At 48.8% G+C, this 12,376-nt stretch overlaps 1 protein-coding gene across 1 annotated transcript; it reads left to right on the top strand.

Annotated features, from left to right (window-relative positions):
* Nucleotides 1-4,478: 4,478 nt before the first annotated feature.
* Nucleotides 4,479-12,085, top strand: LOC144936555 (modulator of macroautophagy TMEM150B-like). Its single transcript, XM_078863750.1, has 6 exons — nucleotides 4,479-4,592; nucleotides 6,241-6,300; nucleotides 8,176-8,243; nucleotides 9,572-9,699; nucleotides 10,751-10,952; nucleotides 11,831-12,085. The coding sequence occupies exons 1-6, from the start codon at nucleotides 4,531-4,533 to the stop codon at nucleotides 12,058-12,060; spliced, it is 750 nt and encodes a 249-aa protein (XP_078719876.1). The 5' UTR covers nucleotides 4,479-4,530; the 3' UTR covers nucleotides 12,061-12,085.
* The last annotated feature ends 291 nt before the right edge of the window (nucleotides 12,086-12,376 follow it).

Here is a 12,376-nt window from a genome sequence, read left to right as displayed (position 1 = left end):
CTTTGCTTACCGGCCTCGTTTTGAATATTTAAACATCAGCGCTCCGAGTTATGGCTTAACCGTGTCCCACAAAGAGTTCAAAGTCAAACGTCACCATCTCCTCTCACCCCCCACTCCACGCTCGCCGCAGCCACCACAAAGTGACGATTTAAAAAAAAACACAGAGTGGGGGAGGCTTTGTTGAAATCCGGTGGTGACGTTTCAAAAATTACGTGGAAGTTTTCCTCTTTCAACAGGCACCGTAAATAGAAAAAAATCATCGTTACGTGATTACTGTGCTTACTTTAAAATTGTTGAATGCGGCGAGGCTGGACGCGTTATCTATGGACCTGGCCACGGCAAACACCAGAGGCGAGTCACGTCCGCGCCTCCGATAAGCACGTTTCGCTACCTACGTACGTTGCGAAAGAAGTTCAACACTCAGTAACATACGTGTTTGCACCGGATCGTTCCCACCTTGCCGACCGGCAAGACGGCGATGCATGGCAAAACAAACTCCCACGTCAAAAAAACACGGCGTGGGGGTGCCTTAATCCAGCAGTCGATCGACAAAAGGGGCTGTAAACTTTCATTTACTAACTATTGAATAGCCACACAACGTCTGGAGAGGCCATGGAAATTAATGATCGCATACCTGTCGACTTAAAAATGGAACCACACAGTAAACATCATCACATTTTGTAAACAAAACCCACAGGTTTGGAATGTTGGGCAGACGCATTCCTAAATGCGTGGTTCTTCAACGGGCGAAAATAAATTTCAATTATCTAGGAAAGTCTCGCCAAGTCGGCCCTGAAACCTCCCCACGCAGTGTCGGTCGAGGCGGGGGGGCTGGGATTGAGCATACTTCACCATCTTCTTGGTTCTTTCGGTAAGGTCACGTAGAAGAGAAATAATAAAATAATAATAATAAAACATAATAAAATAAAATTATCACGACGTTTCGGCCACAACGCAAGCAGCCGTCCTCAGATGAAGAACAGGGCTGTCGGAAAGACTGTTCTTCATCTGAGGGCGGCTGCTTGCGTTGTGGCCGAAACGTCGTGATAAGTTTATTATTTTATTATGTTTTATTTTTATTATTTTATTATTTCCCTTCTACGTGACCTTACCGAAAGAACCAAGAAGATGAATCCCTGCAGTCACAAAAGCTTTAAATAGAAACATACTTCACCACTTTGGTCAATCCGGCCAGCCGAGTTTAATACCAGACCACGTCGATACATCAGTGGAGAGTAATGGTCTGAAATGGATGAGCCCGAATGAGTAGCATCACCACGGAACGATGATAATTACCATCAACACGACTACTGATCAACTGATCATTGACGAGTGACGCAACATTAGTAAGCAGTTATCATCATCACTACCACCACCATTTCCACAAATCAAACTCTGCACTATAACTTTGTCCGACTGGGTACATGGGATATCATCATCACTAATCAGTGATACGCATTGTAGGTTAGCACCATAAATCATGCGTTCTTCATCAGTTAGGCGTCATCATCATCACCATACCCACGCTGTTCATAAACTCAACATGGATGGACCAATCCCTGAATAAAAATATGGAATTTCACCGCTGGGTCGGTGCTTTTAATTGAGCTTGGCAATGTATAATTGTTTTTTGGGATCGTTTCGTTCATGGTTTTTTGTTATTGTTGTTGCTATCACCACGAGTCTCTGGTTTGTTAGCATCGAAAATAAAAACCGTATTGACCAACGGGGTTTATTTGTGGCAAAATAAAACCCCATAAGGTGGGGTTCTATCCCATCCATCGCTCAGTAACGAGCAGGGAGAGACCCCTTCTCATCCTCTTGACAAACGGAGCTGAACGGAGGTGCGTGTGGTCAACTTCTTTTCTTTTTACTCTCCCGCATTACACTATTTTATGGTCCTGGCACTGTATGCCACGGTCTACACCTGCGTGACGTAACAAAGCGCACCCTTACCTGTGTCCGTGTGTAAAGTTCAGTCGCTCCAAAGCCACACACACAGCCTGCGGCAGCGGCGGTGGTGGTGGTGGGGCAACGACCCGAGACGGTCGACCGCACTCGCGCAGCGAGCTTGAGAGAGAGAAAGAGAGAGGAGGTGAGGACGACCATCCTGTCCATTCCAGCAGGACTGGAACCGAATTGGATCTGCCTGTTATGAGATCCGTTGAAAAAGGTGAGTCAAATCGGATGTATTTGTGCGTGCACGTATTTGTTTGGGAGGTTAAATAGGAGCATCGGGGGATTTTTTTGGTTTCTATAATGTTCATCGTCATCATTATTTCGCACACCTACGAGTAGCCACGACTGATCACGTGCAGTGCGAAAGAAGTTCAACACACATGCGTTACCATTATTGTCTCAGAAGTAGAATTGCGCATCAAATGTACGGTAATGAAACTAAAGGGACGCAGGGGTCGAACCGCTGGAGGGATGGAGCGATAAAACCACCTCGTGTGCATGCAGCTCGCCAAGTGCATGTAAGTACATCGCAACATCGTTGACTTAAGGTCATGGTTTCGAAAGGCCTTTATTCCAGCAGTGGATTGATCATGGTTGATAATGATCAGGAATCGATGTTTCTCTACAGTTTCTACTTAGCACGTTACTTGGGAATGGGAGACTGCATGTTATTACCAGGTGTTATAGGCATTGTGAAAATAATTATTGTGCAGAGTTGTGAACTTTACTGCGTTACGTGGTGGACTTTCACCGGACATGCTGGTTTCCGGTCTTGGGACAAACGTGAGTTTAAAAAAAAGACAGACTTAAGATATTAAAAGTACGGGATAAGAAGTAAAGCGAATAGCACCGTTCTGCGCATCGTTTGTCATTGCACTGCTGGACGAGGGCTTCCCCACGCCGTGCGGGTCTTGGGGTTGGTTTGTTTGACCATACTTCACCATTCTGGTCAGTGATGCTTGGTGAAGGAGGGGCGGGGTAGATGTATTTGGACAACAAAAAACAACTCACATTTCTCGATAACACATTGGTCTTAAAAATAAAAAAGTATATACTGGGCGACGTTTCGGGCAATCACCCGTCTTCAAAGCGCATAGAGAGAGGTCAGAGGGAGGTAACATAACCAGTTAATAGGATCATTTACACACTACAATGTGAACGTATATACCAAGATGTTGCAAAGCAACATTGGGCATATTTATGCGAAAGCCACAGACAGAGGCAGTTAGCCATTGGCGTGGAGGCCGAACTTGAACAGTGGCAGGGAGTTGACAGCACGGACGTTGGGGGCAGCAGCGGAGAACGAGCGATCACCACAACTTCATTTACAGCCATTAAATCAATCCACTGCTCGATGAAGTCCTCCACATGCAGTGTTGGGTCATGGGGATTGTTTGATCACACTTCACCCTGCCCCTCTTCGCCGGTCCTTGCAAATTTGTGAAGGGAAGGAGGGCCCTCGAGGACCGGATGGGATGTCACTGGCCATGGGCTTTAGACGGGTTCGGAATTCAAACCCATGTTAGTTTGGTGAGATAGGTGGAAATGCGGCGTGGTTACGCACCCAGGGGCTTCACGTCAGCGGCGAGTTTCCTCGCAACAGACACGGCGGAAGGATCGCTCCATCCAGCAGTGGATTGACAACAGGACACTGCATTTGTTTTGTTACCGCGTGGTTGTGGGCTGTGGCCATTCCTGAAAGCCAGAGAGGCAATGCCTGCACCCATAGCCGATTGTACATTTGGCGTTAGAAGGCCCTTGGCAACTGGTTATGCGATTTTATTCGGTTTGTGCTGGTTTCACGGGGGGGGGGGGGGGAACCCAGGCAAAACAGAGATTGGGGTGACTTCTGGAAGGCGGTGTCAGAGAGATTCCGAGTAGTAGACCACTTGTGAGACCTGTGGTTGAACCGGGTTCTCGAGTCCACAAACGTAAACCATCGTCACGCGAACTCCGCTCATCCTCACAGCAGCAGCGGCGGCTTTGGGCTGACCATCGAACAAAAGGCGGTGGTCACCGCATCGTCGCGCGTTTTCAGATTTGCTTCTGCGGCCGTCTGGAACGTTATCCCTTCCGACATTTAGGAAGCCACGCGCTTTATAAAAAAGTCACCTAAGATCGAAAACTCATTCTCTGCAGAATTGCTCTTTTTGCGTTTTAGTCTATTGTCCTTAACCCCGGCACCTCCGATTAGCGTGGTGCGAAAGAAGCTCGGCATCCACACAGACGGTCTGAGTCCGGAGTGCCATCCGCGCAGGCGTGTTCCATGCCAAGGCCGATATTTTGTTACCATCATCATCATCAACCCCGTCTAGCGGACACATCTTTCCCCGCTTGGCGTAATTGTCAGAACGGTCAGAATGCGGCCTTCTAACCCGGGTATGTTCGCTTGATAGAATATAGGGCCCAAAGCGATCGTTATTATTATCACAGCATCAGAATAAATTATTATTGTCGTCGTCTCCAAAAAGACAACACGTTATTTTCATCTGTGTTTGAACACAGACACGTGTGAGAATTCGAGATGTGAAAGTGTCATTATCACTGCTTGCCAACAGGAGACCTGGAACAATGTTTTGGGTCATCTTGCCAGTATTCTTCTGGCTCTTTGCAACTGGCAGCATCTGGCTCATGTAAGTGCATTATTCATATCGGTCGCCATCACCTACAGCACCATCGCCCACCATTACAATAGCATCAACACCGCCACCAACACCACGATCGTGGTTACCACTTAAAGACAACAATAAGATACATTTGTTTAAAAGGTGGCGGCGATGTCACCACCGTGCTTGTGGGAGGCTCGGCGCACTTTGGAAGCCACGTGAAACGACGTCGTAGCAATGTTGGCATGAGTTCACGGCAGATATCCAGGTGTCATGGATTCACGGACCGAGATGGACTGGCAGATGCACCACCGGTGACCTCCGCTGTACCGCCTTGCGCTTTTTTTCGCCACCTAGAAGTCAGCTTGTTGTTGTGTCACTCCTCCACCCTCCGTTGTTGCTGGAGGGCCACTGTCTCAACTGCCCGGTAGGGTCCTTCACGAGCCGCCTCCGCAGATGCCACTCTTGTACACTGTCGGTGTCCGTCGTCAGCAAGACAACTAAAATTGACGTTCTCACTCTGTTTGAGCCCACGCTTTCCACAATTTATTAGAATATAAGGTGCATATCGCATACTGCGGGGAAATTGAGTTTTCAGGTCCATACGGCGTACAGCCGTTTCTCCCTCGTGATTGGACTTTGTAGGATGAACGTTGAGATTTATAACGGCACGGGGTGACTAATAAGGTCTGAGGTGGTCTGTAAAAAGGTAGGCCCTGATAAAGGGGTTGACAGGTGTGATATCATGTCTGCATCCTGTTGCTATTGAAAACAAATACACACACAGGCAGGCTTCACATTCCCATATTTAAAGGTTTGCTAATTATATGTATTGTACAGGTTGATTAAAGGTGCTGTTAACAAAAATGCCAGTGCCATAGAATAAACGAAATTTAATAGAATTGCTAATTTACCAAAGTGTTGGCTTTTGTCCCCAAGTTATATTGCCAATAGCACCATCACCACTATCATCACCACCTGCAACACCAACACTATCCACATCACCAACTGCATCAGTCGTTTACACTACGATCACCAGTAGCCGGCTCATGTGCCAGGCTAGGTGCACGCTGGGGTCATTTTAAGTACAGATTTCCCACGCTTGATGAGTTTCAAGAAAAAGGGCGCACAAAGCGACACTGCACGAAGAGACGGCTGCCTGCCGATTAGGGCACACACAGTACACACACAGTACACACACACAGTACTCACACACAGTACACACACAGTACACACACACAGTACACACACACAGTACACACACACAGTACACACACAGAGGACACACACAGTACACACACACAGTACACACACAGAGGACACACACAGTACACACACACAGTACACACACATACAGTACAAAATATTTTCCCACGTCCGACCACATACGGAGTGCATTCAAAAACGCAATATATAATTTTTTTTTATTGGGGTAGCAATAGGTTAGCAGCGTAATTATACGCGGAAAAATCGCACAAACAGAACCCGCATATAGCGAGGGGATATTGTATTGCAGGCTCGCTCCGAGGCGTTCAAGAGACCGATGCAACACCCCCGCCACAATCGCATGAAAAACACTTTCTCGGTACACGTGCACAATTGACGCGTTGCAGCAAAAGACTTTTGACGTTTAAATTCCAATCGCTCATCTCCGCGTTCGTCTTTCCACGCGCAGATACGGCTTGGCGGTGATGAACAACCATGTGGACCCTGCAGATGAATTTCCGTACATCAGGTAATTACCCCCCCCCCCCCACACAACCAAGTAACACATGGCCACGTGTCAATTCACTGCGTGGTTTAAGGTTCGATTCACATTTGCAAATGTAGACTCCAATCGGTTACATCCGTAGGGGATGGCGTTTCCCTCTCGCGTGCGTGCTCCGATTTCCTCCCACATATAAACTCGGCCCATAGCATCTTCATATATAGAGGACTGCAGATCTTGGGCAATGGTTGGCGCTGGCTCATCGCGTGGCTGTTGCCTTCCCACGTCGTCTGTAGTTCTTCCTCGCGCCTGCCGAGTCGTTCTCTCTTCTCGCGTGAGCGAATAGTATGCGGCACGCTACACATTTTAGTTACACATTTTTGGAATGTACATTTTATTAAGAGGTTTTTTTGGGGGGGGTTTATTCGCGTAAATATAAATGTGTCGTTAAACCCGCCACCACCCGACACAGCCGATTAGTAAGGTTCGTCACGCAAACAAAACACGTCACTTTGTTACTCGTGTTGAGTAGTAGTATGGCGACGTGACGTCATGCGCGCGGTGAGGCGCGATGACGTCATGTCACCTGAGGTACTTCAGGAGGACCCCGTGACCAAACCGGGGTCGTGTTTGGAGCCCGGAATGATGAGCGTCTCGAGAAAGCTTCTCTCCTGCTCGTGACCGGACGGTGTTGACTGAGTCCCCCGTCCGCGTTCTGCGAGTAGGAGAGCCGAAGAGATAGCTGAGGCTAGGCACAGATGGAGCCGAGGGTTCACGGGAAGGACCGTGTGTAGGACACCTACCCCTGGTTGTTTAGTTACCATCTTCTTTGTTAATAAACCGGCGCAAGCCCTTACTTGCAAATCTGCCTCCGAGTCTTCATTCACCACTATTATTTGGTTCTTTGGGTTAAGTCACGTCTAAAGATAAAATAATGAATTAAAATAATGACGTTTCGATTGCAACACAAGCAATCATCATCAGGCATAAGAGAAATAGCAACAAAAATCTAACTAGAAAACTATAGACAGACATACAAGCAGACAGACATCACAAGGACACACAGAGAGAGGACACATATCGGCACAGAGAGAGGGGTCGTTTCTGTGACGGTCCCTTAAATATAGGGAGGGGGGGGCGGGGACGGAGAGAGGGAGGGGGCAGAGAAAATTAGCATATCAATGAGTGGACGGCAACGTGTTGCTGCTGCGCAAGTAAGATGACGACGTGGCACGGCACGCAAGCTTGAAAATTAGGAGAAAGACACACTCCTAATTTTCAAACTTGCGTGCCGTGCCACGTCGTCATCTTACTTGCGCAGCAGCAACACGTTGCCGTCCACTCATTGATATGCTAATTTTCTCTGCCCCCTCCCTCTCTCCGTCCCCGCCCCCCCTCCCTATATTTAAGGGACCGTCACAGAAACGACCCCTCTCTCTGTGCCGATATGTGTCCTCTCTCTGTGTGTCCTTGTGATGTCTGTCTGCTTGTATGTCTGTCTATAGTTTTCTAGTTAGATTTTTGTTGCTATTTCTCTTATGCCTGATGATGATTGCTTGTGTTGCAATCGAAACGTCATTATTTTAATTCATTATTTTATCTTTAGACGTGACTTAACCGAAAGAACCAAAGAATAATTCCTGCAGTCACGAAAGCTCCAAAAATTAAGATTGAACCACTCAACACTAGTACAGCACACCGGTGTGTTGGAGAGTAAACCCACATTTACAATCCTAGTAATTTTATTATGGTTAGAAAGGATCATGGTTTACACCGCATTGCCTGTTGACGGATGATGATGATGACAATAACGTCTGGTTAGTGGGAGCTGGCTCCTGCTGGTCTCCTGGCTACATTCATTCATTCGTGACCCCACTTGACCCCGCGTGACCCCGCGTGCAGTACCTGCGGAACGTATCCTCCACAGAGCTGCATCTTCGGACAGCTACTCAACTTCGGCGCGCTGATGGGTGAGCGAGTTGGTGCTTCGTCTTCAGAGAATGACTCAATGGAAATCCAGACTTTGAGATTGTTTTTGTTTTAATCCACGGGTTGTCATCGACTAAGACTCAATTAAAATTTGCTGACCAAGTTAACGTTGCCTGCTACCCATCTAACCACTGCTTCCCAGATTGTCCCCAACGCTGGGTCGCAACTTGTTTTTTTTTCTCGTTCACATCATCTTGTTGCAATTCCCCGCAATGTCACGTGCTGGGCAACAAGTGGGGAATTGCAGTAAAAGAGCCATTAGTTGTACGGTACGTCTATGCTCCCGAAATCTGTTGCGACCGCTAATCACCAACACACGCGAACCTGTGTGGATCACACTGAGGTTTGGGCACATAACCATCATCACCACCACCACCACCACCGACACGGGGTGTGGTAGGCCCTCATCCAGCAGTGGATTGACAAAGGACTGCGCATGTACTTACCGCCAGAAGTTACTTTAACTTCCAATCCTTCATTCAGTTATAGCGAGTGCCTCCTCTGCTCGAAATTGGCCAAACCTCAGTCTAAGCCACACACGTGTGTGCCTCTGTCTTGCCTAGACTGTATTGTGCGATGTGTAAACATCGACACTGGCCACCCACCCCCACGTGCGCCGTGCCGGCCTTCATAGGTGCTCCCTAACGGCACTTGCTTCAAAAGTCTATTGAGGCTATACGGAGGATCTTTGTGTGTGTGTGTATGTATACATTCCCGTGTGTGTGCGTGTTGGTTTCGAGGAGGCCCAAATGAAGTATGTGTATTGCACTTCGCATGTCATTGCTAAAGCATGCCCCATGCAGCCAGTCGCGCGCCACCTTTACATTACCCAGGTATGGCACGCCGTGCTCCAATCAATTTTTATTGATGCATTTTCACGGCATGAAATAACGCAGCGATCAGCGCTGTACTGGTTGTGTGCACCCGGGCACATCGATTGCTCTTCCCATTAATTGTGCTGCAGGGTTTCCCAAACTCCAGTTGAGTACTATAGAGAGTATGTAAATACATCTCATTGTTGGGGATTTTCTGATTTCATGTTGAGTGTTAACGTTATGCCAGATCGATGAGTGGCAGATTTGTGCCAGACAGGCGCCAAGTATGTCAACAAAAAATGAAAATGACTTGACCGACCACGCCACGTCTTTCCGCGTTCACCAATTTACTCATTAAAACACAAATTAACTCGTTCCACGCTGCACGCGCCTGATAATTGTTAAACACGTCCCACGTGACGCGCCAAGTAATTAACACTGCGATCTCATCCTTAATGTGAATCGACTCTCTATTTGACCCCTCCCCGCCCCAGTGGGTTCCATCAGCGTGATGCGCTACAGGTTTCTGGAGGAGCAAGGAGATCGGTCCTGGGTCAACAAAATTAGCCTCGCCGCTGGGCTCCTCAGTGCCTTTGGTGCCTCGCTGGTCGGGAACTTTCAGGTGAGACAGTAAATCTGGCTGCGACGGTCCCACCTGATGACGAAGACTTGTGTTGCCTCCGAAACGTCGTGATTTATTATTTTATTTCTATTATTTTATTTCTATTATTTTTGTTCTTTATTTTTACCTACGTGACTTTACCGAAAAACCTAAGAGTATGAATCCTTGCAGTCACGAAAGCTTCAAATCTAGAACTTTCAGGTGACCACGCCCTGACGCTGCATTGCCTCTCTGTAGTTATTGCCCCTAACAGACACCATCACGTCCATCGCCTTGTCCACCCCTGTCACCCGAACACGCTTTCAACAAACGTGTACACCCGAAACGGAATGAGTAACGATGCTACCTGTTTTTTTTTGTCGATCGTGCATTTTGTTGCCCACTCACCCCTTCCCGTGTGTATGGAAAGTAACGGGTGTTTAAAATCGAACCAATATTTTACCTTGACTAGTTTCGGAGGGGCTCAGCCCCCTGCTGTTGTCTTCCCGTCCGTGTCTGTCGTTCCTCGCACCTCCAAGTTGCCCTCTTTCTCTCCGAGAGCAAGCGAATACGTTCCGCGATTTTGGACGATTTTTGACCCCCCCCCTCGTCACACGGCGTCACAAAAAGTCAACCCCCCCCTCAAATATGACGTCACAAAGCTCTGCCCCCCCACCCCCAAAAAAATAAAACATGCTTCAAATCGCTTTAAACTATTGTCATTGTAGTGCATATTTAATGTGGTGCTGCACTCTGATGTTGTAGGAGAAATCATTTATTAAAACGTCTATTTAATTAAGTAGAAGGTGTTGTCTATATTTATTTAAAGTTGCGCATCTTGATGTGACGTCACATTTCTCAAACCCACCCCCCCTCGTCTCACATCGTCACAAATGTCTGACCCCCCCCCCCCGCCCCTAGGTGCGTGACGTCATTTATGGACTTGGAACGTTGCCGCGTATTCGGATGCGCGGCAACGTTCCAAGTTCCAACGATCATTATCATTACCGTGATGGTCAGGGCCGTCCCTCCTCCTCCCCCCCTCTCACCTCGTCTCACGTCACGCGGGCAGGTGCTGAACGAGATCAACACTCACCTGGTGGGCGCCGTGCTGGCGTTCGGCGTGGGCACCCTCTACTTTTGGATGCAGACGGCGCTCGCGTTCCGACTGCGCTCCGCGAGGATCGCCCGTGGAACGTCACGGCGCAGCCACGGCGTCCTCATCATCGTCACGGCGTTCGGCAGCACCGCATCCACCGTCAGCGCCGCGCTCCGTATCCTTGGTGGCTTGAGTTTTTGTGTTGTTATTATAATTGTCGCGAGTGTGCTACCGCCGTCTTGTTATGTAGGGCAATCAATCCGTTCGGATCGCGTGCAGAGCAGTGCAAACTTTGAGTGTTCGAGGAACTTTGCCCACGGAAGCGGATGTCAAAGAGCTAATCGTTAAGATGGTTTCAAATGACCTCCGGTCTGCAGAGTAGGGGGGCAGCGCTTTCACACCCGCTCTGCATATGAGGATTATTGCTGGTCACATGGCAGTCAAAGCGATATTAAAAAATTCGCAAGAGCTGTAATGTAGCAAAATTATGTACGCAGAACAAAACTAAATGCGATGATTTTGTGTGCGCAGTCATTCGTGACCATCAGCTCACCGCGTTTGAGGACTCGGTTAAATCGCAGGCTTGCGGATCCAAGAGAGATCCAACCCCTGGATTCGAACCCAGGGCCTCAGCGGTGCCAGGCTCAGCACTTTGGCCTCTTGAGAAGTTGAGTAAACTTGTCGCTCCGTGTATCCCAATTGTGGTGGTGGGTCGTGGCTCGAGGTTGTGGAGAGTGGCAAAGGCCACCTCGAGATTTCTAATCTCAGATCGCTCAGGTGGACTAATTGATGAGTGGAACACCGTGACAATTGCGTGGTGATTATGCACATTGCCGATGGCAATGCCACCAATAATACTGCAAATGGTCGTGCTGCTGATGTTTGTGTTCAGAATGTTGCCCTTCCCCCGCTCCTCCGATTAGTGCGGTTGGCTACGTACAGTGTGAAGGAAGTTCAACGTAAACACACTGATAGCACTGTTGCTGCTGCTGCTGACTAAGACACATGGAAGTAATTCGAGGAAATGCCTTGACCGCCACGGCCGCCACCCAGTGCTCACCTTCAACTTCATGGGTCACAAGAGTGAGGCGGCCATGTTCGAGTGGATCCTCGCCATGGTCATGTTCGCCCTCTTCGCCACCTTCTCCTTCGACTTCCACGAAATTCGCTCCTCGGGTCTCTCCGTGAAGCTGCGAGAGCCGCCCCCACGCGCGCGCATGTCCCTGCGCGAGACACCCAACGTGTCGGCCATCACGTTGTCGCACGTCCCGCACAACGCGTGATGGGCGCACGGACGGATGGGCGGACACACACGAACAGATGGAGCGAGCGAGCGCTGGACAACCGCGAAATGTTAACGACCTCGCCTGGTTTACTGGCGATTGGGCAAGGTTTTTTGTGGACCGTCGAGTTTACTCGCCGTGCGTAGCATGAACCGACAGCACTAATGTTACGATGGGAACTGCAGGACCCTATCGCCTGCGCGTCGCGGTGGCGAGATGTTAACTCCATCGCCTGGTATACAGGAGGTCGTGGAGCGACCCTGACGCCTGTATATCTGGAGTTTGCGTGTTCTCCCCGTGGTCGCGTGGATTTTTC

This window comes from Lampetra fluviatilis, chromosome 16 (assembly GCF_964198595.1).
Source record: "Lampetra fluviatilis chromosome 16, kcLamFluv1.1, whole genome shotgun sequence".
Lineage (NCBI taxonomy): Eukaryota > Metazoa > Chordata > Hyperoartia > Petromyzontiformes > Petromyzontidae > Lampetra > Lampetra fluviatilis.
This window is presented reverse-complemented; position numbering and strand designations above follow the sequence as displayed.